At 54.4% G+C, this 22,782-nt stretch overlaps 1 protein-coding gene across 11 annotated transcripts in view; it reads right to left on the reverse strand.

The window, feature by feature from the left end:
- ZNF185 (zinc finger protein 185 with LIM domain) overlaps positions 1 to 19,635 on the reverse strand; it is a 61,718-nt gene extending 42,083 nt beyond the window's left edge. For 4 of the 11 annotated variants that reach the window (XM_087860355.1, XM_087860358.1, XM_087860362.1 and 1 more), the window contains exons 1-9: positions 19,434 to 19,635; positions 5,888 to 5,966; positions 5,596 to 5,719; positions 5,148 to 5,213; positions 3,065 to 3,103; positions 2,896 to 2,973; positions 2,182 to 2,271; positions 1,220 to 1,306; positions 141 to 224 (exon numbers count right to left, since the gene is read on the reverse strand). In XM_087860355.1, the coding sequence (XP_087716481.1) occupies positions 141 to 224; positions 1,220 to 1,306; positions 2,182 to 2,271; positions 2,896 to 2,973; positions 3,065 to 3,103; positions 5,148 to 5,213; positions 5,596 to 5,719; positions 5,888 to 5,921 (602 nt within the window). In that variant the 5' untranslated portion in view covers positions 5,922 to 5,966; positions 19,434 to 19,635. Of the gene's footprint in view, positions 1 to 140; positions 225 to 1,219; positions 1,307 to 2,181; positions 2,272 to 2,895; positions 2,974 to 3,064; positions 3,104 to 5,147; positions 5,214 to 5,595; positions 5,720 to 5,887; positions 5,967 to 19,433 lie in introns of those variants that run through there. The other 7 variants (XM_087860356.1, XM_045788807.2, XM_087860357.1 and 4 more) reach the window with 3 other exon arrangements.
- Between the last annotated feature and the right edge of the window lie 3,147 nt (positions 19,636 to 22,782).

Genomic DNA, 22,782 nt, shown 5'->3' on the forward strand with positions numbered 1-22,782 from the left:
GACGGCCCGGCTAGGAGGGTTCTCTCAACCAACCCCTCACCAGCTAAAGGAACCCTGAAGCCCTGAGGGGACAGGAGCCAGTTGGTGGCTGAGCTGGCCCAGAAGCCAGGCCCTGCTGTGTCTCCTGCTGCATAACTCACCTGGTACTCTTCTTAGCTGCGGACAGAACATAGGAGTGCTCCCGGGGAGCTGTCTTCCTCACCACACTGCTTGCAGCCTCTGACCTGGGGTGGCACAGAGAGGGGACATCTACTGGCCTGAGGCAGGACTCACTCTGCCAGCATAGCCTAGCAGCTAGTGGGCCACCCCAGAGAGGCAAGCACATGAAGCCAAATTAGCACCTGCTCCCAGAACGATTCAAAGGAAACAGAGAGACATACGAGGCCCGGCCCTGTGCTAGATGCTGGCTCATTGAATCCTTAAGACCCAGGAAGGTAGGTGCTAGTTTCACCCACAATTTACAGTTGAGGAAACTGAGGCATGGGGAGCTTTAGTGACTTTAGATACCACACATCTAGCCGGTGGCAGAGTGGACAGTCAATGCCCAGCAGCCTGGCTCCAGAGCTTCTGACTCTTTCCCTGTACCCCCCAGGCCCAGGGACCTCTGCCACTGTAGACTCTGCCCTTAGAACTGCCCATCTGCCAGACCCTCAGCACAGGAGCTTCGCAAAGCCCAACAGACATTGGGATTGGAGTCAGGCCGAGCTCACAGGGCCTTTTTTTCCTCAGGACCTAGCTGCTGCCGAAACACCTGGCCTCATTTGGGGGTAAGGGGCACTGGCACCTATGGAGACTGACCTTCCCATCCAGGCATGCAGGCCCTGCCCAGACTCTGGGCACACAGCATACACACAAAGGGCTCCTCCCAGGCGCATGGTCTATTTTGGTCCAATTTGCTCAGGACCCTTTTTAACAAATTGATATAAAGTCCCAAAGCACCTCCCTCCCCACAGTCTATCCACCCACAGTTGAAGCTTCCCCCAGACCCTCATTACCTAGGTTCTGCTCCATAAACCATTCATAAGACGGTCCTCTGAACTGACCCAGCACTGAGTAGATGGTTCTGGGACTCAGTAAATGACACCTGTTGCTGGCAGCCAGCACTGATATTATACATGTTGTGCATTTTGTCACCCCACCTGGCACAATTCCTATGTCACTGGTCCATGCAAACTTGGGCTACTGTCTTGCCCGTGGGATGCCCAGCGGGCACCGTTACCTCCGTTTCTGCTCATCAGATGAGAAGGGCACCTCTTCCTCTTCAGCAGACCCTGATGCTGAGCTGCGCCTGACGTTGTAGGGTGCCCTGGGGGGGGAGGATACTGTTGGTTGTGGCCCCTCCTCCCCCATCTCTGCCCCTGCTGTCACAGGCTGCCACCCTCAGCAGCCTGGCTTCCTGACTTATAACAACAATAGCACATGTTGGCATTGTTACCTCTGAGCCTTTGCTCATGCCACTTCTTTCTCCTCAAGAGCCAGCCCTCTTCTCTCTCCTTATTCCAACCTTAACTGTCCCTCAAGACCCAGTTCAAGCCTCTCCCCTTCTCCAGAAAGATTTCCTAGCTGCTCCATGTCACTGGATGATTGTGCCAAGGGATATAAAGCAATATAAAAACATGGGGCCCCTAGGAACTACAGTACAACCCACACCTCTGCCCAGAATCCCCCCTCCTTGGGCACATAGTGGGGGGCTTCTTTGATAGGGGCCAGAAGGAAAGCCCCAAAGATTTATATCCAAGAAGCAGCTGAGATTTCAGGACAAAATGCCAATAACTAATAGGCTGCCAGGGCCATCAGGACGCTTGGGGTCATCAGGCCCCAGCCTAGCCTGGCCAGAACCCCAGAGGGGTGCAGAGCCATGTCCAGGAAACAGAGTCAACCAGCAGCAGCTCCAGAGCCATGATCCATAACCCTTTCTCCAAAACCCACTGGCCCCTTCGATAAGCTTCTTTACAGCCCCTGCTTTGCCTCAGATCAGAAGTGCAATGTGTGGAGCTGTCCAACTTTCTGGGATTTGTCACCCTCTTGGTCACAGCGGCAACTGGCAGGAATGTCAGGCTGGCAGGACTGGCACTCCTTGGCCATGCTCAGAGGCAACCAACCAGCTGCCCTCAGCAGGCCTGGTGTTTGGGCTGGTCCTTGGAGGAGGGAACTGAGCTGGATCGGCAACTGCGTACTTACAGTTTCTTGTAATCCTCAGTGGTCATCTTATAGCCAGAGGAAGAGGGGCGGGGAGGCCCAGTAGGAGCTGCTCTCAGCACACCAGCAGCACTGGAGAGGAAAGAAGTTTCCATGTGCCCACTCCCAGGCCCCCTCTTGCTTCCAGTTTGCCCACATGTCCCAACAGGCGTGTAGCTGGTGGCCTTTCCTCTTTTCTTTCAGCCCTAACAGACACCCAGAACATCTGCACCACCCTGAGCAGGGCAGCCCTCCTGCTATAGGTAGGCCTGGGCCCCTTGGCCCTGCCTTTCTGATGCAGCCCAGGTTCAACTTGACACCAAGGTGCTTTGACGACATGTCACCTCAGTCTGCCGGGAAAAAGGTGGACTAAAGCACTCAGTGCAGTCAGCCAGAGGTCAAGGCTAAGAAGACTTCCCACCCTCCTCCCTGTGTCTCTGTCCCAGTGATCAGTGTCAGTCAGGTAGTGGCCCAGGGTCTCCCACAGGCATGGCTGCTGGGAACCCAAGTGTCCACACTGGGCCATACATCCACCTGGGGGCTTTCTGTCCCAGCACTGCTATCCAGGGTCCTGACCTACACAGGCAGAGAGCTGCCCCCTACCACCCTTTTCCCCAGCCCCCCGGAGTGACAGAAAGAGTAATGTCTCTGCCATGAGCTTGGCTTAGGCCCTCATACCTGCTGCTTGGCCTAGGCCCTCACTCCATGCACACACACCTTTTTGGAGTTCCGTTGGCCTTGGGGAAGTGCTGCTGGGGCTGACACGAGCTGTCTATGGGCTTGGTGAACACTCCCCTAAAAGAGAGCCCAGAAGAAGTAGCACAGTGAGCTCCCCTGTGAGAAGCCAGGGAGCAGTGCAGGCAGGCATGGGGAAGTGGGCACCTACCGGATGATATAGCCAGCGGGAGCCCTTGTGCTTGGAGGCCTGCCAAGGGAAAAGAAGGTATGAGGTGAAGCAAGGATGTCCTACTTTCTCCTGCACCCAATGACAGCAAAGTGGATTGGCCGGTGGGTGTCCAAGTGTGGTCAGAATGAGGGGAGCAAGAGTGGCTAGCCACTTCCCAAGAGAGGCAGCCACCCCTTCACCCAGGCCAGGGTGCCTGTTATGCTCTGCCCATCTCTCTCACGCTCCCCAGGACAGGTACCTATGGCTGATTCTTCCAGGACTGGCTCAGTATGATCCCGGCTCACACAAGTGTCCAGAAAGGTGTATTCTATGGCTGAGCATTTGCTGAAGAGGGTTCTCCTCCAAACTCCAGCTTTTCCCTGGCCTGCCGGGCCCCAACACTCCCATGAGAAAGAGGTCTTTTGGGATTGCTGAGAGCCCTCTCACCCTCTGCTCTCAGAACTGGAGGCTCCATGGTCAGAGGCCTGGGCTGAGGCACGGCAGGGAGAGTCCATGGTCCCTGACCTGACATCTCTGCACAGCCTCCTTTGGGGAGGCTCATGAGGGCCCAAGGGGTAGAACTAAAGCCAGCTGACCGTCCCTTCCTGCTGCTTGGGGCTTCCCTCCTCTAGCTTCTGAGATGCCCACATCACAGTCTTGACAAAAGTTTGGGACTGGAAGGCATAAGTGGAAAACAGACTGCACATGCTGGGTGCCTCTTCCTTGGGAGCACCTGAAGGGGCTCAGAGGACTGGTAGTGGCAAGCAGCCAAGAGCTGTGAGGTTGGGGTGCAGGGGCAGGAGACAAGGATTTGGAAGATGGCCCTTCTGTCTGGGAACAGAAGAGTTTGGTGTTGGAGTGGGGGTGGGGGAATGGGTCTAAGGGAACCTCATGCAAGCAGGTGGGAAGGGCAGCCCAGAGCCTTAGTGTTGTCCATCTTGACACCCTCCTGGAGGTGACAAAGTTGCAAGAACACTTGGGGCGGGACCTGAGAAAGAAAGGTCATTTTTCCCCTGTCTAGGCACACAAACAGTATTGGCTGAAATACCTGTGCCTAGGAGAGAATGAGAGCCAAAGTTTATGTAGACTTTCAGCTATCCCTGCTTTAGGCCCTGAGTCATAGTGCCCCAGGATGTGCTTTCCAAATATACCTCCAAACAGAAGCCCAGGGTGAGAACTGTACCACCCAAAGTAAAAAAGCTCCCCAATGAGTAGACTATCTTCAAACCGTCTTCAGGCCTTCACCAACTTTGCCAACTGCAGCAATCACAATGCATAATTCTCTCTTTTATGATCATCTCTCTACTTGGGTCATGCTTGTGTTCCCTAAGATGTCAGTTCCCTGAGGAGAGAGCTGTGTCCTCTGTGCCAAGCACAGGACCTGGCTTGGCTGGTAGTGGGTGTTGAGTCAGCAAACGGTGGTGATGGGCAAGTCCATAGTTACCAGACGCAGCCCCTAGGACTTAGCAGGGAACTTGGACCCCTCCCTTCCAGCTGCTGCCACTGCCTCTACCACCACCTGAGAAAGGCCCTGGCAACTGCACTCACCGTTGAGTGCCAGCTGTGTAGCAAGGCCCCTACCCTCTTACGTCTCAGGAGCTTCAGATCGTCCCTAGACACTGACATGCAGAAAGTCCTCAAAATAGAGAGGTGATGGGCTGTTCCTTTTGGCCAGCTGTCAAAACATGTCATCCTGAACTTGGGAGACTGTTGGAACCAATCTGTGAGTCTCCTCTGACATGCTGATTATCAAGTGTACTCAGCAATCAGGGCTGCCTGAACCACCTCAGAGAGGTTGTCTTACCCCCTACAGGGGCTTCTCAATGTCCTGTAGACAGCTGGAACCATGGAGGCTCATTGGGCAGCCAGCTTCATGGTCACACAGCAAGGCCAGGTACCTGAACCCAGTGACTCCTTCATTCCCTTTCCCAAGAGGGAACAGAGCAGAAAAGCCTGTCTTTCCTGTGGATTTGAAATGACTCACTGCAGACCCTGACATGTCTTCCAGGCTTGGGCTCCTCCTTATCCCCTGAAGACTGCAGCATGAGGTCCACCCACCAGCCATCCCCGAACCACCTCTTACCTGGCCTTCGGCACTTCCCCAGCTGATGAAAAGGATGTGGCACGACTCCGACCAGAGGGCAGCTCTCTGGGGAAAAAAGGGTCATGAAAAAGTGGCTCCCTACCATCAGCCACCCTGCAGCCTTCATCCTAGAGGCTGCCTGCTGACCCAAAGCAGGTAAGGTGGGGTGCAGCACATGCACCTCAATTACTTGGCGTACATTCCACAGGCATGCATGTACATGCCCACTCAGCCCCCAGGGCTTTCCCACCCTGTGACTTTGGTTGAGTTTGGCCTCAGCTGGATTGCTTTCCCATGCTCCACCCTCCCTAGCTGGCCTGTGGCCACATGTCCCGGCAGAGGTCTGAATGATAGAAGTCCCTCAGCATCCCCAGGTATTGACAGGCCCCTGTGGATCACAGCCCCACTCCACCCCATTTTTGCTGGCCTCCCAGCTTCCTGGACTTACAGGGTGTGGCTCTCTGATTCATCCTGCTTGGTGATCCAGCTCTTGTCCCCCTTCAGTGTGGTTCGAACCTTCATCTGCTTGAGGACATTATTGCGTTCCTCCTCGCCTGGTGGTAGGGGCTTCCCTGGAGGGGGCAAGGCCAGGCAGCCTCAGAAGGGGACCCCAGCCCCAGAACCCTGAGGCCTCCCTTTCAGTGCTCCCAATATGCCACTCTCACTCTGCTGCAGTGCTTGTGGCCTTTGCAGGGCAGGCCACACACAAAGCCTGGGACAAGAGGGAGCCCAGGCCTCACCTTTAGTGCTGCCTCCGAGAGCTGAGATACTCATGGTGCTTGCTCTGCAGATCCCTTCTCAGTTGATTCGACAGGGCTCCTGGGGGCAAAGGCAAGCACATGGCTTGTCACTTCATGCGTTTATAATGGCTCGCAGGTCATCATGTGGTCCCTGACACACCAAGACCACACAGACTGTCCTTTCGGCATTGGGAAGCAAGAGTTGGTGGAGTTCTGGGTGGTGGGCAGGGGCCAGGGAGTGAGCACACACCGGCTCTGCCACTGTCGGGTGGTACACCCACCTGTCTGCCCAGAGCTGCTCACCTGGGGAACACGGCATGGGCTGCCGGGGCTGTCTGTTCAAGAGATAGCTGATAAGGGCAAGCTACAAACCCTCCTAGAGCGGGCTCTGATGGCCAGATTCCAGGATCAGGGGAGTGTAGGGGAGAGGGTGGCAGCGGTGGAGGCTCCACAGAGCAGGCTTCCTGAGGGCTGGCACTGGTGGATTCAGAAAGAGGGACTAGGGTGGGGGCTGGGAGACCAGCTGCTTTGGGGTCGGACCATCTCTCTTACTCTTTAGTAGCTGTCTGACAGACTTTGGGCTGGTCAGCTAACCTCTCCAGTCTGCCTCAGTGTCCTCATTTATAAAATGAGATTTTAAAAAGTCTACCCTTCAGGACTGCTATGAAGGCAGAATGCACCAATGTTCTTACAAATGCCAGGCACCACCTGGCACAGCAAAGATCTCAGGGAAGTTGGACAGGAGCCAAGCAGCAGTGACTCTCAACCTGTCCTCATTGGGAGAGGGGACCGTCAGTGGTCTTCTATCAGTACAAGCACAACCTGAGGGTGTGCAGCCCTGTGTGGCTCAGGGGTTGGCTAGTTGTAAGGACTTCCTGCTGTGCTCTGCTTTCTTGCTCTTCCTCTCTGTATTCTTGCCCTGCTGTCCCTCCTTGCGTTTTCTCTGCCCTTAAGCCATGTGCTTCCCTCCTGTGGCCAGTGAGGGGTGGACCACGGTGGTCTCTGAGGCCTTCACAGCACCATGAAGGTCTTTGCCTCAGAAGCGGCTGGGGTGAAGAAGCCGACTCTCCAGGCTGGGACTGGCATGATGCTTCAGGGAGATGGAAGGCCCATATTGTGAGTTTAATCCCAGCCCTGGCCTGCCACAGCTGGCCCCTTGGACCTCAAGGGAAGGGCTGGAGGTTCAGACAAGCAGGCATGATGGGAAGGAGGGGCTGTAGCCCTGCTAGAACAGTTCTGAGGCAGAGCAGTCTCCCTCTTAGAAGCCTGCCACCCTCTGGACCTCTCCAGGGCCAGACCCGGAGTGGCCAGGCCCTGCTGCCAGCTGGCAAAGCTTGGACATGTTTCTTTAGAGGTTAGGGGCACACTAAAATAGGTGGGCAAGGGCCAAGAGAAAACCAAATTTGCCACATCAGCAAGAGCTTGCTTTCCCATAAACCACACTGAATGAGCAGCCCAGGAGGCCCAAGCCTGCTGCGTGCCAGGAATGACACCTCATCACAGCGAATGGCAGCCCCACTGCCCAGCCCCTGACCAAAGCTGCCACGTCAAAGTTCTATTGAGCAGAACTTATTCCACAGGTGATCCTTGGACCTCACAGGTCCAACTGTTCCATCCCAGCAGCCCATGGAGTAGCTCTACTGGGCAGGGCACACAGAGTTGCCACCCGGGATCTTGGCACCTCAGTCTGCTGGTGCTTCTGACTGTGAAACCTTGGGCAAGTCTCTCACCTTCTCTGGGCCCCAGCTCAGGCCCTCCTACTGCTGAGTCTTTACGTTCCTTCAGGAAGTCATCAGTTTCCCCTTGACAAACCTGTTGCCCACATTGCCTAGAAGTTTTCTGCCAAATCAGAACCAAATCAGCCACCTCCAAAATCAGGACAGATGCACACACATGCAGAATGATGGAGGCAGAGGGGCCATTAGGAACTCCTTGGCCAGAGGGGCAGGGACATGTGTAAGAGCCCACAGCAAGAGGGAGTGGAGTTGCCTTAGGTCCCATCTTTACAGCTAAGACTCCATTCAGAAGACTCAAGGCTTATTGCCCCCGCCTCACCAGGCAAAGTGCAGGGCTGATGACACATCTCACAAGTTGAATGTCCTTTTTTGATAGGATAATGCATCTGAAAGAGGGAGGAAATAGAGTCTTCCCATAGGATTGAAGAAGGCAACTCTTTGGAACAAGGAGCCTTTAAAATGATGAGCCCCAGCCAGACAGATGGACATATGAGGTTTGAATTCATGTCCCAGCTACAGAGCTGGCTTTTCCCTCCACTTCACCACTCCTTCCTCTTCCTGCCCCACACAGCCCTGGACCCCTGCTTTCATCTGTGCCTCATCCTGCACGTTGGCCCACATCAGCCCTTGCTTCTCACTCAGCTTCTGCTGGCTCTCCATTGTCTCTGAGCCTGGAGGCAAACGCCCCAGTCCCCAGACACTTTTCTCACAAATGCCACTCGATGTTGACACTGTGCTCCAAGAAGACGATGTGCCTCAACATCCCTGGAAGGTGGCCCTGCCATGGTAATCCCTACACCTTTGCTTATGCTGGTACCCTCCCACCTGGAATGCCCTCCAACTCCGCCTGCTGAGCTAAGCCCTGCCTCTTCCTCAGGGGCCCACTCGTCTTGCTTTTTCCTGCTCCTACTGGGCTCTCTCCTCTTCCAGCCTGAGTGCTTTGGTACCACTGATCAAAGTCTTCCCAGACAAGACCTGCTCCCTCTCCCAGCCTCACCAAGGACAGAACCCAGGTACCCCCATACACACACTCCCAACACACACCCTGCACTGATTACCTGCACAGGAGGCTGGCAGGAGCCGTGCTTATGACTAACCAAACATTGCCACCCCTCCTTGGACCCAGGTCTCCTTTCAGAACCACCATCCCTGTCATCCCCCATCAACAGCTGGGAAAACCCTCACTACAGACAGGCAGCTCTTATGCACTGTTGATGGAAAGGTCAATGGACACATCTTTTTGGAGGACAAATCTCTATATGTATTGGAAGCCTTAGACAGGGTAAGACCATTGGTCCTTCAGCTCCCCAACACAGCAATCTCTCCTAGGGAGACAAATGAGTAAGCAGAATGAAGTATAGTAGAGGGATGGCATCCTAGCGTTGAGTATAATGGTGAAAATTAGGCAATAATCTAAATTCCCAACAGTCATATTTAAACATATTCTGATCCATTATTCAAGCAAATACTATGTAGTCATTATAAACGATATTGATATATAGTGGTATTTAACAAGCCTTCATGTATATGGTTTCCTTATATCACTAAGTGAAAGAAAGCTTGAAAAAAAATGTGTAGAGGGGCGCCTCAGTATCTCAGTCAATTAGTCAGCTCAGGTCATGATCTCAGGGTTGTGAGACCGAGGCCCACATTGGGCTCCACGCTCAGGGCAGAGTCTGCTTGAGATTCTCTCTCTCCCACTCCCTCTGCCCCTCCCCACACTCTAAATAAATAAATAAATAAATAAATAAATAAATAAATAAATAAATAAAATCTTTAAAAAAAGATGTGTAGGATAGTGTCATTTACTTAAAAATCTAAGTATATTACAATGCACAGGAAAAGAATCATTTGAATGGATATATACCAAAATACTTTGGTCTTTGTGTATTCTATTTTTCCTATAATGAATGTGCATTGCCCGTGTGATAAAGACTAAACAAACCATAGCTTAACCAAATGAAATGGGAGCTGGGGCTGCTTGGATAGCTAATGATGGATCTCAAAAGTTGATGCCAGGTGAGCAGTGCTGAGGAAGGACTGGGAAGTGAGGAAAGCCAACGGATATGATGGGGAATTCTCTCCCTCCCCCAGGATAAACATCTGGGGGGGTTGTGCCCTGGGCCTCTAGGAACCCTCTGTGCTGCTCTGAGTAGAGCCTTGCCACCTGAAGGCACACACGACCTCCTCTAGGATGCTGGGTTCTCTTTGCCCACAGCTTACGTGGGAGGGAGAACAGGCATGTTCCCACCCCACTTCTAGACTTCCTCTTCTTCTGGGCACTTGGGCTTCTTTCAAACCGTCCTAGGCCCCCTGGCACATGAGACCTGCCATCCAGAAGGGCCACCTGGCCTGACAGCTCACATCTTTGCTCCTCATCCCTAAGTGGCTTCACATGGCTGTGACGTTGTCCCACTGTATGGGCCTCAATTTCCTCATCTGTAAAGTGTTGTCAAGCCACCAAGCCCACGGACCTACTCATTGGGTCTCCTCCTGGTAGGATACCCCTAAGCCAGAGCATGTGTCATTGCCTAGAATTTGGTGCCAGCTATTTTCCATCCCATAGTTTGGGTATCATGATGTTGGTGGGTGTCCTTGTCTCCTAAATGGCCTGTGTGAGTGCATTTCTAGTCAGGACAGCCACTCTGTGCACCCTTTCAGTACTACAGCTCCTGTTTCTCCCTTGATACGGAGAAGTCTCCCGGTACCTTAGGAATGGGCATATTGCCCTGCTTAGGGGCCTAGTCTGGGCCACTAAAGAAACAAGGTGGCTTATCTGCCACCCTTCACCCTAGCTATCCCCCATAGAACAACTCATTGTGCCAACTCCAAGCAAGGCCCTATACTCAGACTACACTAGCCTGTCCCAGGGCAGCTCAGGACCAAGTCCGAATCCTCCTGAGCAGGCCAGACACCTCAGACACTAGTCCCACCCTCTTGGCTCTTCACACCCTTCTTTCTATCCTCCTGTTAGCCTGCAGATGTCTCTTGGGGCAGTCAGGGGGAGCATCCTTAGCAAGAATGAGTGGGGAGGATGGTGATAACCCCTCCCTAATGGAGATGGCCTCTGAATGCTCCTTCCTCCCTACTGCCGAAGCTTCTCAAAGGCTTTCCAGCAGCCTCCCAGGAAGGGGCCTCTGGCCCTGATTAGATAGAGAGAAGCAAAAAACCAACGAGGGAGTGCAAGGAGCCTGTTTTCCCCAGGCCACAGCAAGCCTGGTGTGGTCAGGAAGTGGAGTCGGAGCTGATGCAAGCAGGAGCTGATGCAGGCAGATTAGCAGGAGGGAGGGAGCCAGGGAGTTGGAAGACAGTGACGCAAATGCTTGGCTGATGCACAAGGAGACAGAGATGGAGAGAGAAGCAGCAGGAGGAGGGGCGTCCCATCACCCCACAAGGACAGGGCGTGCTCTGCCTCCAAGATGAGAAGACTAATTCAGAGAAAATTTTCTAGAATTGCCACCCTGCTTGACTTTCCATGTTGTGCATGCCCCTTTTCTCGAGCAGGCTTCAGTGTCTTTGCCCTTGCAGCTACCTCCTTGCCAAATGGCCTCGAGCCTCAGCCCAGGCAGCATCTCCCAGAGGAGCCCTCAAGTCCCACAGCTCCTTGGCTGAGGAACACAGCCTGGTCCCATTCTCTGTCACACTGCACTAAAAATGTCTGCATTTCCCACTAGCCTGGAAGGAAAAGGGAACCATAGGAGAGGAAGAAGGTGTAGAGGCACAGAGCCCACCTCAATCAGAGAGCACAGCATCTTCCCTGGTGGCTGTCTCTGGCCCCTGAGTGTCACCCATCCCAGAACCCTTACTCTGGTGCTGCAGCTGCCCCCACACCGGCCCGCCCCAGGATTGAAATGCCCTTCCCCGCCTCTCCTGGCACAGGAGGCTGGCTTCTTCCAGACAACTGGGTGAACAACAATGAGGGGGTAAGGCCGCCGGGCCTGAAAACATAGGCAGCGCAGCCCTCAGTCCCACGGGCCCACCCTAGCCCCTGGGACTCTGACTTGGGATCTTTGTGCCAAGGGCTTATGTGAAAGAAGACAGCAAGCTGAGCAAGTGGGTGGCTGGGGACTGGGGGAGTGCTGGATGCCAGGCAGGGACCTCATAGGCAAACTGGAAGGAAAGAGGAATAAAACACCCTTAGCTTCACACACAAAGGAGCCGCAGCCAAAGGACACAGGTGTTGGGGCTTGTCTGAATGTGTGTGTGCTGGGCGCTGGCCACAGTGAGCAAGCATGAGTAGGCACACCACAGACAGAAGAGCAGGGCAGGACTTCTTCCCCAGAGGTGAGGTTTGACAATCTGTACCCAGAGGGCTGAGAGGGAGCCCGGCTGTGTTTCCCCATGTGTATCAACTTTCTGTGGGCCCCATCCCTGGCCAGCAGGGATCACATGCAGTTCTGTCTTTTGGAACCTGAGCCCGCAGCTCAACTCTCGGCTGACCCCTTAAGTGTAAGTCAGGGGCTGGCTGAGGAAGCGGTGGACCAGGACAAGAGGGCACAACCCAAAGCATGGCCCATACGGTCAAGCCCAGTGATCAAATATGGATGTGGCAAGTGACATCTAGACAAAGGCATCAAGGCCTTGGGCCACCCAGTGCATAGGCCAGTTGCTGGGCCAACTTCAGGCCATGTTGGAGTAAAATTCTGTCTGTGAGCATTTTCATGGGGCTCCAAAGCAGACCCAAGAATCACTTCAGCAAAAACGTAAGTGCTCCCATCTGGATCATGAGGGAAGAGGTAAAATGATGAAAAGTCCCTTGTCTCTCAGCAACTTGTTCCTAAGATGGGTAAACCCAGCCAGTTCTGATCCTTTCACCGGGCACTGTTAGGTAGTCTCAGAAGATAGCTGGCCTGGAGGGAAGGATACTCCTTTCCCCCATGGAACCTTGGCTCCCCATCATTGGGTGAGGGTGTCAATGACTGAACTACAGAAAGACAAAGCCTGCAAGGAGGACCCCAGCTGTCATACCTGTCCCCTCTTGCCTTCCTATAACAGCCTGATTTGGGCTCTACAACCTCAAGGCTCTGGGCTGCTAGGACCCACATAGCTCCCCTGACCAGAGTCCCTCCGTGCCTCCTTTCTGGCCCAACTGGTGATGGGGGATTCTGAGCATGGGGATGAGGCTCCTGCTTATTCTCACTGTAAATGTTCCCTCTGGACAAACTGCCATCAGTGGCCCCAGGATGGGGGGAAAGACTCAAAGAAAAGACCCGTGCTTTAGATCCACATTCCAGAATGGGTATCTGGGTCCTCTTTGGGTGTGTTGCAAGCAAATGTCTTTGTGCTTCAAGGTAAGAGTCCTCCCTTGTGCATAAATGCCCATGAGAGCCCCCCCTCAAGCTTCTACAGGGTAATGAACTATACCAAGATGGGGTGGTCTGGGTTACCAGGGGAAGGGTAACCCTGAGGTAGTCAAAACTTGCCTGCTAGACAACCCTGACTGCTACCTTTTCCCTCTAAGCAGCAAAAATAGAAGCTAAGAAGGGGGTAGGAGACAATGCTTGTTCAGAAAGCTGTAGAGCCAAGCCAGCTGCATTCATTATGTGCCATTTCATGGGAGGGGCACACTCATTCTGTTAGAGATGTGGAGGACTTGGCCAAGGCTGAGAAGCCACACATCCATCATGTCTCTTCCAACTCAGGTGCAAATGAAAGAGCACTAGACAAGGAGTCCAAGTCCTAGTTCTGTCCAAACAAGTCACTGGACATGTCAGTTACTCTCTGGTTGAAGATGAAGTCCCTAGCCATGGGGGGGAAGGCATGACCTCATCACCAGGGCACGAGACCCCATGTAGTGTGGTTTTCAGGGAGCTTCCCTCCCTGTTCTGTCCTCCCTCTGGAACATCCCCCGGAGTCAAAGGCCCAGCGTCTTATGGAGTGCCTAGGCCATGGGGCAGGCTCTCCCAGGAGGCTGCAGAGGGAAGTCCAAGGATGAGCTGGCATGCAGTCCACATGCCACGCTGAGAAAGGCCTGGACAAAGAGATGAATGGAGTGAGGCCACAGGCAGGATATAGCATGGAGTGTGAAGGGGCTGGGAATGCCAAAAGTCAGGGAGTGCGACCCCTCACCCAATCTTTTCTGAAGGTACTTGGCCTAATGTCTAAGTTTAGACCCAGGCCAACACTCAGGCAACCAATGGCTGGAATGATCAAATGTTTCATGAAGCAGCCGCTTGTGGCCAGGTCTCATGAATGAAGACATCCTGATTCCCAGTCTCAGCATTTGGCTAGAGGACAGTATGCAGACAGGTTGCTTTCCTCCAGGAGGGGTGGAGCAGGCACGGTGCTGCTGCTCCAAGGATTCCCAGGATCCAGAGAGTCTCAGCAGCACTCCAGGAGTAGGGGGCCCTTCAGAGACCTGCCAGAGTGATGGCTGAGTGGCTGGGTCATGTCAGAGCTCCCCCACCCCCCAGTCTTCTGCTCAGCATGCAGCTCCCAGGAACCCCAGAAGAGCAGAGTACCTTGACCTGCATATGACACTGCAGTCCCAGGGATTCCTGCATGGAGGCTAATAGGGCAGCAAGAAGGAGGCGCACCACGTGGAAGAAAGAGTTGGAGGAGACTCGGATTACAGAGAGAAAAATGTAATATGGAAAAAGAATGCGTGCGCGTGTGGGGGGGGAGTATTTGTAAATGTGCTTTACAGGTAAATGACTTCTACATGAAAGTCTGGAATTTCACCTTCCCCCAGCCCACCCCCAACATCCCAGAATCTAGACTTCTCGGCGTCAGTGCTGGAGGGCTCTGGGAGGCAGCTGCCTGAGGGTCTGAGGCGGGCCAGCTCTCTCCAGAGGCAGTGAAGAGTTCAAGCCCCAAGGGGGCAAAGGGATCCATGGCTGCCTGTTCCTCCTGAGGGGCTGGGATTTCTCCTGGCTCTCCTGTGCCCATTTTCTAGTTCTCTATAGGCTGGATACAAGTGACTGCTTGGGGTGACTGAGCCATTTCAGAGGTGGCTTAGCCTCAAGGGTCAGCAAGGGCTTCGGGGCAGGGCCCTCTGAGATGTTCTGTGGAGGCCAGGGGCCTGGGCAGGGCTAAAATGATGGGGATAGCAGAGCCCATGAGGCCTCACTCCAAACAGAACCCCTTGCCAGAGCCACCTATGTGAATTATTACCATTGTTCCCAGGGCCTTCACCTCCCCTGCTGTAGCAGAAGAAGGGGCCCAGTGGAACTGTGGGAGTTTTCCTTCAGGGCCTGGGCTGGCTCTGTCCTCCACTCCCTGTACCCTTGTAGCCTGGGAACCAAGCAGTCTTAAGCTTATCGCAGTGGGGCAGAGATGCTATCCCAATCTGCACACAGACAGCCAAAGGGGTTGAAAGGGACTCAGGGATCATGGAGCCCACCCCCAGCTCAACCAACTCCCTCCTCAGGAATACCCCTGTACTGTCACCACTGCCACTTAGTCAGCCTTTGCCAGAGCAGGCTTGGTGACACGGAAGTCCCCCGCAACTTGCTCCTGACTAACACTGGCCAAAGAATTCCTTTTGTCCTAGTTACAGGTGATCATGAGTAAAGCTCAAGAGGAAAGGAGGTACCCAGCCGCCTCTTCCCACCCAACAACACCTCCCACCTCAGCAGAGCTCCGACAGGCCTCCTCCCAGCTGTTTTCTCCCCTTCCTGTCAGCCCCAGACCCAGAGTCTCCTGCACTCCACCCTCACCTATTATCATTGTCCCCATTTTTTGGATAAGAATATGGAGACTCAGAGAGGCGAAAGCATTTGCCCAAGGCCACATTTTCATTTATTCAACAACCATTTATGGAAAGTTGGCAGCCAGGCTGGGTGCTGGGCAAACAAACAGATAGACAGGAACCTAGAGCAGCCCTTCTAGGGCACAGCCAGAGTTCTGCATTTCCCAAGGAAGTGCCGTTGGCTCAGGCCTTCCCAAAAGAATGAAAGAATGAGTAGGAGCTCACCAGGCAGAAACGGTGAGACAAATCCTGGGTCTTTGTTTTGTTTTTTTAGTCTAAACCAGGCACTGCCTGATGTAAGCATTTTCGCCCATTCTTGTGACTGGAACGCCTTGCCACATCAAGCTCTCTGGAAAACTGACCTAGTCATCAGAAAATGGTGTGCTGAGCCAATGATCACAGGAACCAGACTAAGGGGTCCAAGGCCAGGACCATCAGCGACAACCTGCAGCAGCACGGGGCCTGCCCACCGCTGGCCCCAGAGACCAGGTCTCCTCTCTGACCCAGGTCACAGCCACAGGGCTCCACAGCCACCTCCACCATCACCACTAATGGCTCTGCTTCGTGGCTCTCTCTTGAAGGGGGAAGTGAGCATGCTTAACCATGGGAAAAACCTAGGCGGTGTTTCTGAAAATGGCCTCTGGGTCCCTCTAGAATCCAAAACTCCTGGGACATGTGCTTAAGCTGTAGTTTCATGCTTCCCCACATTCGAGTTTGACAACAGGCCTCTTAACTTTTCATTTTCCAGGCCTTTCTCCACCCAGACCTGTCCCTCCTGCTTTCCTGCCCCCACCCTTCTCAGTTCTCAGTCATTGCCCAACACAGGCAAGTAATCAGAAAACACTCACCAACTGCATACATGCTTGTCTGTGAGACAAGGTAACCTGACTCCATTCCTAATTCTCAAATGAGTCTTGACCGAGTGCCCCTCTGTGCCTCAGTTTCCTTTCTGGAAAAAACAACCGACGCCAGCCCTGCCCACTTCCTGACCCCTCCATGGCCACTCCTCAATGAATGTTACTGTCACACAAGTGCTCCTAAAGAGAATCATCAGAAAAGTTCACGGCAGGGGATCCAGATGAGGCTTTGAGGGAGTTCTTGGTACCATTCTCACAACTTTTCTGTGAGTTTTAAATCAATCCAGGATAAACAGTTAAAAATGAAAACAGCAAACATTAAAAAAGAAAGCAAATCAGATTTTAGTAGGCATCCAGAAATGACCAAAGAATTAAATGTTCTGTGGCAAATAATTTAACTGTGGGTAGACACCATATGCTTCATTGGAACAGACTAGCAGAGATTTTTAAACCATTTTTCTTTAGGTGGGGAGCCCACATTCCTCCCAACCTGGCCCCAACCTCACCCCTGGCCACCATGGCCCCTGGAGGACACTGTGGTCCTGGCTCAATCTATGTCAGCCTCTAGCTGCTTGCAGCTGTGCAGCAGTGGCTCCTGGCTTCAGCCTCCCTTCCGTAGAGGTGACAAAACTGAGGCCTCCAGGGGTTGGGTGATGTGCTCAGGTTTGCACAACTAGATGGTGGCTGAGCTGGGGTTTGAACCCAATCTGACCTGTGAGCTGCTCTCTTACCACTAGGCTGTAGAGGCACCTCCCTGTTCCATCACACACTCTACTACCATTCATCTCCTTGCTCCACTTCATGAGTCTCCCGCCAGCTCACTGACTCTCAGCAGCAAGGATGCCAACTTCTCCCGAACAGCACTCTCAGGCACGTGGGTCCCCCAGGTGCACTGCCCTTGTCCTGCCATCAGCCAGGCATGTTGGAAATGAATGCAGAGTCCCTGATGATTCCCAACCACAGGAGCCCAAAGTCCTGGGGCACCACGTAGGTTGCTGTTCAGAGCTCTGAAGCCATGGAGAAAACAGCTCTCCTCTTCTCCATCCATGGTCCTATCCCAGCCCAGGAAGGCCCGACAGCTTGGGAAACCTCAGGGCTCAGCAAGCAGAAAGCAAGCTAGTGTTGTGCATGAACTGGCACCTTATGGGCTGTGGCTTGAAGCAAAATCCAGACCAAAGGGATCAGTCACCCGTGGAGGCTGAGTGGGGAAGGAAGAAGGCAGACTTCCAGCTTCCAGAGTACACTGAGCCAGATTTGGGACTTCTCTCGGCCTGAGACGGAGGACAGTTCAGGGACCAGGTGCTGATGCCTATCAGGGCCACTAGGCAGAAACACGGGGGAGGCTGAGGTGAAACACTGGCCACCCCTGGGGTCACTGCCCTCAGGTGGGGGACTGTCTGAATTCTGGACTCTAACTGAGGAGGAAGTGAGGTGGGCACTTTTGATGCTGGTGGTAGCTCCCTACTGAGTGACTGTCCATCTTCCCAGCCAGACTGTCACGCCTTGAGGCAAAGCCTGCATCTGATTTCTCTCCAGGTCCCCACTGCCAAGCTCTATGTAGAACATACAGGGACTTAGGAAGAACTCACTTTGATTTTTCAGGAATAAGAGGGAGGCTAGACTCATGCAGCCTCAAAGGATATGGAGACATTGATCTGGCAGCTGCTGAGCTCCTCCCCTTGCTTCCAAGCCCTCCTTCTCTAAGAAGCCTTTCCTGATCCTCCGAGTCAGAGCTGCTCCCCTGTTTCAGGCTCCCATGGCCCCTTGTGTTTATGCCACTCAGAGCCGCAGCACCCAATATGGTCATGGGCCACCTCTGTCGCTGACTTGTGAATGTCCAAAGGGTGGAAATGAACAGATCTGGAGCACCTGCTGTGTGCTGCTCTGGGTACCTTCCACATTCCACAGCTGGGTATAGAGCCTCCAGGCGGGCCAGAGCATCTGAAGTCCAGGCCAGGAAGGCACAAGGGCTGGGGCTCATAATTGGTGGAAGGAGGGGGTAGGGCAAGTGAGGTGGATCTGCTCCTTCCCCTCTTGGGATGGCCCAGGGGCAATGAGACAAACAGCTGGCCCCTGGTCTGTGCATTTATGGCCCGGCTAGATGCTTTCGAGTGGCAAGCAGGGCCTCTGACCTCGCCCCTGGGCTGCCCCTGATTTTTCAGATGGGGCTGTGGAGGCCTTGGGAAGGAAGCACCACCCCCTTCTTCCCCTTCCCCCCAGACTTGCCCTGCAGCATTATGTGAGCTGGCGAGAAGCAGGAACCCAGAGCCCTTCCCCACTGCCCAGGCTTATCAATCCACCCATGGGACCCTGCTTCCTGTCCCAGCCAGGTACCATGACCAGAAATCTAAAGGGTCATGAGACCAAAGCAAGAGCGGGTCCAGGTGCAGAAGGCCTCAACCACTGCTGAATGGGGTGTGAGGGGGTTCCCTCTCGCAGGGTTCACAGAGTGTGATCCTGAGATGCACAGCCTTTCACAATGTCAAAGCTAAGTGTAAACAGCTCAGTGAAAATACAATTCCGACCACACCACAGATGTTTCAGAGCCCAGTCCCACTCACACTAAACTCATCTGAGCCCCCGGCAGCCCTGGGTGTCCTGATATGTCACCTCCTTGGACTGATGGAGCTGCTCGGGTGCCCCCAGCTCAGAAGTGGCAGAGCAGTCGGGTATCACTCTGCTTTTCCAAAGAGGACAGGCTCTTGGCTCCCCTGCCCCCATCCAAACAATTCAGCTACAGAGCCAGTTTGCTGCAGATCCCGTTGATAACACCCAGTGACACTTGATTCGGCGCCTTCTGTCTGGGGCAGCTACCTTTCTGGTAGCCCTCCAGGAGTTAGCCCTGTGCCCAGCACATCCTCAACACAAGCAACCCTCAAGCCCCCTGCTCTGGGCTTCAGGCAAAGCCAGCCTCTGGATCTCAGTGTTCTTACCTATAAAATGGACACAGTGAACTAGCTGATCTGAAATATCCTGATTCTTTTGCCTGCAATCAACTCCCAGAGCACCCTAGCCCCAGGCCATTCACTAACAATCAAACCCTCTCCTCCAGAAAGGGTGAGGAGGCCAGACTTCTTTGCCTCTCTAGGTTAGTGTCTTTGCTTACAGTGAAAACCAGAAAACCAACTGCACTGCCTGCCTGGTGAGGATTATGTAAGGGGAAACTGAGGCCCTGAGCTGTCCCTGCCACTGGCTGGTAATGGGCCAGGCGCCCCCCGCTGCCTCTCCACCGGGCCTCTCCACCGGCGACTCGACAGCCCTACCTGGCACAGGTGCCCGGCTCGCGGGGCGGGCCGAGGATCGGGCGGGCACCGGGTGCGGGCTCCCTCAGGTGGACAGCGCCCAGCCGGACCGGGCCGGGCCGGGGCGGCGGGTGCGGGGCGGCGGGCCCCGTCCAGCGGAGAGAGAGAGCGCAGGGCAGCGAGAAGGCGCGGACTGGGCTCCACCCGCAGGAGAACAAACAGGTTTTCACCGGCGCCCAGTGCCTCGCCCCTCGCCCCTCCCCTCGGCCGGCCCCCTTCCTCTGCCCTCTCTTGGGGTAGGTAGATGCGCCTGGCACATTCCGCACATTCTCCCGCCAGTGTCCTCGGCCCGCCCGCCCCTTCCCAGCCCCGCCCCGCGGGGCTGCTGGAGAAATCAAGGCCGGGGCTCCCCACGCCGAGCCCAGAGCAAGTTCCAGAAGACTCTGCCTCGGTGGAAAACTTCCAGGCAAATTCCTTCGGGCTTGCGGCCCTAGGCGAGGAGGTCTCCGCCACATGAAGGGCCCCGGCTGCCTATTGCGCCCCTGCCCGCAGCCGACGCGATCTGGCTCCCACTCAGGGCCAATGACTTCCACAGATGCTGCGGGTTAATTCTTTTGAGAACTACTGTTCCTAGATCCATTTTACAGATGAAAATCCCAGACAGGGGCGGGGAGGGGGGCCGGGGGGCCAGAGGCTGAGATCATACAGGAAGTCCCAGAGGCTGGGAAGGAGGAGAAGAAAGTGAGGGAGCCTGGTTCACTGCTGGCACTAGGGAAGTTCTCACCCTGGAAGGCCGTGCTGGGAGCACCCTGCCAGCAAGCCGGGCCACCTCACAGGTGACACATCCAGACCCCTAGGGCCAGTGCAGTTTGGCAAGTGTCATTCATTCATGCTTTTTGAGTACTTGTGTCATTGAATCATGCTTATTAAGTACTTGCTGTGTGCAAGGCACAGGGCTAGGGGCTAGAAAGGAGGGAGCATCGAAAGAAGCCCCAACCCTACCTGTGGGTCCAGGGAATCCCTCCAAAGTGAGGGACAGTTAAATCAGTCCAACAGAGGCATAGAGTTGGCCAAAATTTGGCCTATCAGGATGACAGGCTCAAGTGTAAGTCCCAAATGGCCCGCCAATCTATGGACTTCTGTGCATGCCCACTGCCACCACCCTAGTCCAGGCCTGGGCTATGGGACCAGCCTCCTTGCTGGTTTCCCTGCCTCTGGCCTTGCCTTCCTTCCCATCCAGTCTCCACACAGAGGTCAGTTTAATAGTTTACATGCTTGAAACTCTTTGATGGCTTCCCATTGCTCTCAGGATAAAAGCTAAACTTTAAGGGGGCCCAAGGATAGGTGGCGCCAACCTCTCTCTGCAGATCCAGCCACACTCCCCTCCTTCTGCCTTCTGAATATCTCCTATCTCCGTGGGGCCTTTTCTCCTGGCACTCAGACTCCCTAGAAGGTTCATTGTCCCCTTGTCTTAGTCATTCTACAAAGCTTCTCTCAAGTGGCTGTACGTCCTTTCCACCTGGGCAAGTAGATTGCTTCCTTCTCCTGGTTCCCTCTGCTGACATTGATCTAGCGTAGTAGCCATCGCCCCTTATTGTTCGAGATGGTGAGCTCCAGAAGGGCAGCGCCCCATCTGAGTCATCACTGGGACACAGAGACAAGCACAAGGGGTTGGAGAGGGATTGCAGAAGGAGGGGATGGACGGGTGATTGAAACTCTGGAAGCCATTCACATTTTCTCTTCCTGGGCTTTGTCAGGTGGGGAGAAGGTGACCCTGTGTCTGTGTGACTATGTGTGTGGGAGTAGAGATGGGGGAATTGTATACAAAGTTACTTCGGTTCATCAGTCTCTTGCCAGTCAGCATTTTTCTGCTTCCAGTCTGGTGACCAGCATGTAATGACTTCCCATCCCCCACCTTGGGCTGCTGGTAGCCACGGATTTGGCTTGGCATCCTAACTCCTAAATATACTCACTGTATGACCTAGGGTGTGTCACATCCCCTTTCTGGGCCCCCTTCTCTTTCAAGAACCCCTAGCTTAAAGATGTAGGATGTGGAGGGCACAGTGATGGGTTAGATGTAAGGGTGAGGAAGAGGGTGGCCCTTGCTTCCCAAGGCCACCAGTGGGAAAGGGCCACTTCGGTCCAGAGCCTTAAGTGTGGGTGGGCCAGCTAGAGAGCACAAGCAAGAGTGGGGTCCAAGGACACCAATGGCCACTCAGTGAGGGCTGTCCTGGGTTGGGCTGCCCTGGGGCCTTGAGCTCTTCCCATGTCCCAGGTGACTCAGCCCTTGCCCAGGCCAGATATGCCAACTGTGCCAGCCTAAGAGACCAGCCTTTTCTCAACTCCTCCCTCCCTCCCTCCCAGGCTGCCAGGCCCTGCAGCTGATCTCATCTACAAACGGGTTTAACTTGAATGGTAACTGCCTTGCCCTACCCTGCCCTGCCTTGCCCACCTGTTCACTGCCCCAACAGAACCCCCCACTCCTGCCAGGGCCACCCCCAGCCACCTCAGCCAGGTTTCAAGGCCCCTGCCAACTTACTTCATCAGCCTCTTCTTTGACTCCTTGTCCTCAGACACCTGGGCCCAGACACAGCAAGTGCTTTCATACCACTGAGCCCCTGCACAAGATGTCCCCTTGGTGGTGATCTTCTACCCACTCTCAGCCACAACACTGGCTCCTTCATGAACTTCACCTTGGCCTACAATTTGAGGGCCAAGACCCTGTGGCTGTGGCTGCTTCCAGTAACCTGGAGAGCTGGTTACAGATTCAGAAGTCTGTGCAGGTTCAGAGCTCCGTAAGGGCCGCTGTGGGTGCCCAGTCTTGCCTTTGGGGAGCCCCTGCCCTGCCCTCAGCCTATATTCCCAGCTAAGGGGCTCTTCCCCTTCCCTGGCACGAATGCATACTCTCATTCACCAAGTGTCCCCTTTGGGCCTCCAGTTCCCCACCACACTGCCAAACCCTTCACCCACTTAGACACCAGTCAGACCCAGTCCCGTCTTGGAGCAGCTCCCAGTCTGATGGGAAAGGCACACCAGTTCAGTTGCAAGGGGTGGAATCCATGCCTTGGGATTTCTTGCTCTGTGGACAGTGGCCCCACTGGGAGCAGGGAGGTCAGGTCATGCAGGTCGGGTCAAGTTGACATCTCCCACCCCTAAGGCTCAAGCTGACATCTCCCACCCCTACAGGCTGCACTCTCCACTGCCTTTTGAATCCACTATTTTGAATAAGTCCAGGAAACACTCAGCCATCAGTTTTGGCCTATGTGACCTGATGCCCCAGAACTCAGACTGCTTCTCGTCTCTGGCTCTGAAGCAGCCCCAGGCCAGGCCTCCAGAGCACGAGTGCACAAACTGAGCCAAGGCCTCGCTG

Source organism: Ursus americanus, chromosome X, assembly GCF_024610735.1.
Source record: "Ursus americanus isolate L20-20 chromosome X, mUrsAme1.1.p, whole genome shotgun sequence".
NCBI classification, from domain to species: Eukaryota; Metazoa; Chordata; class Mammalia; order Carnivora; family Ursidae; genus Ursus; species Ursus americanus.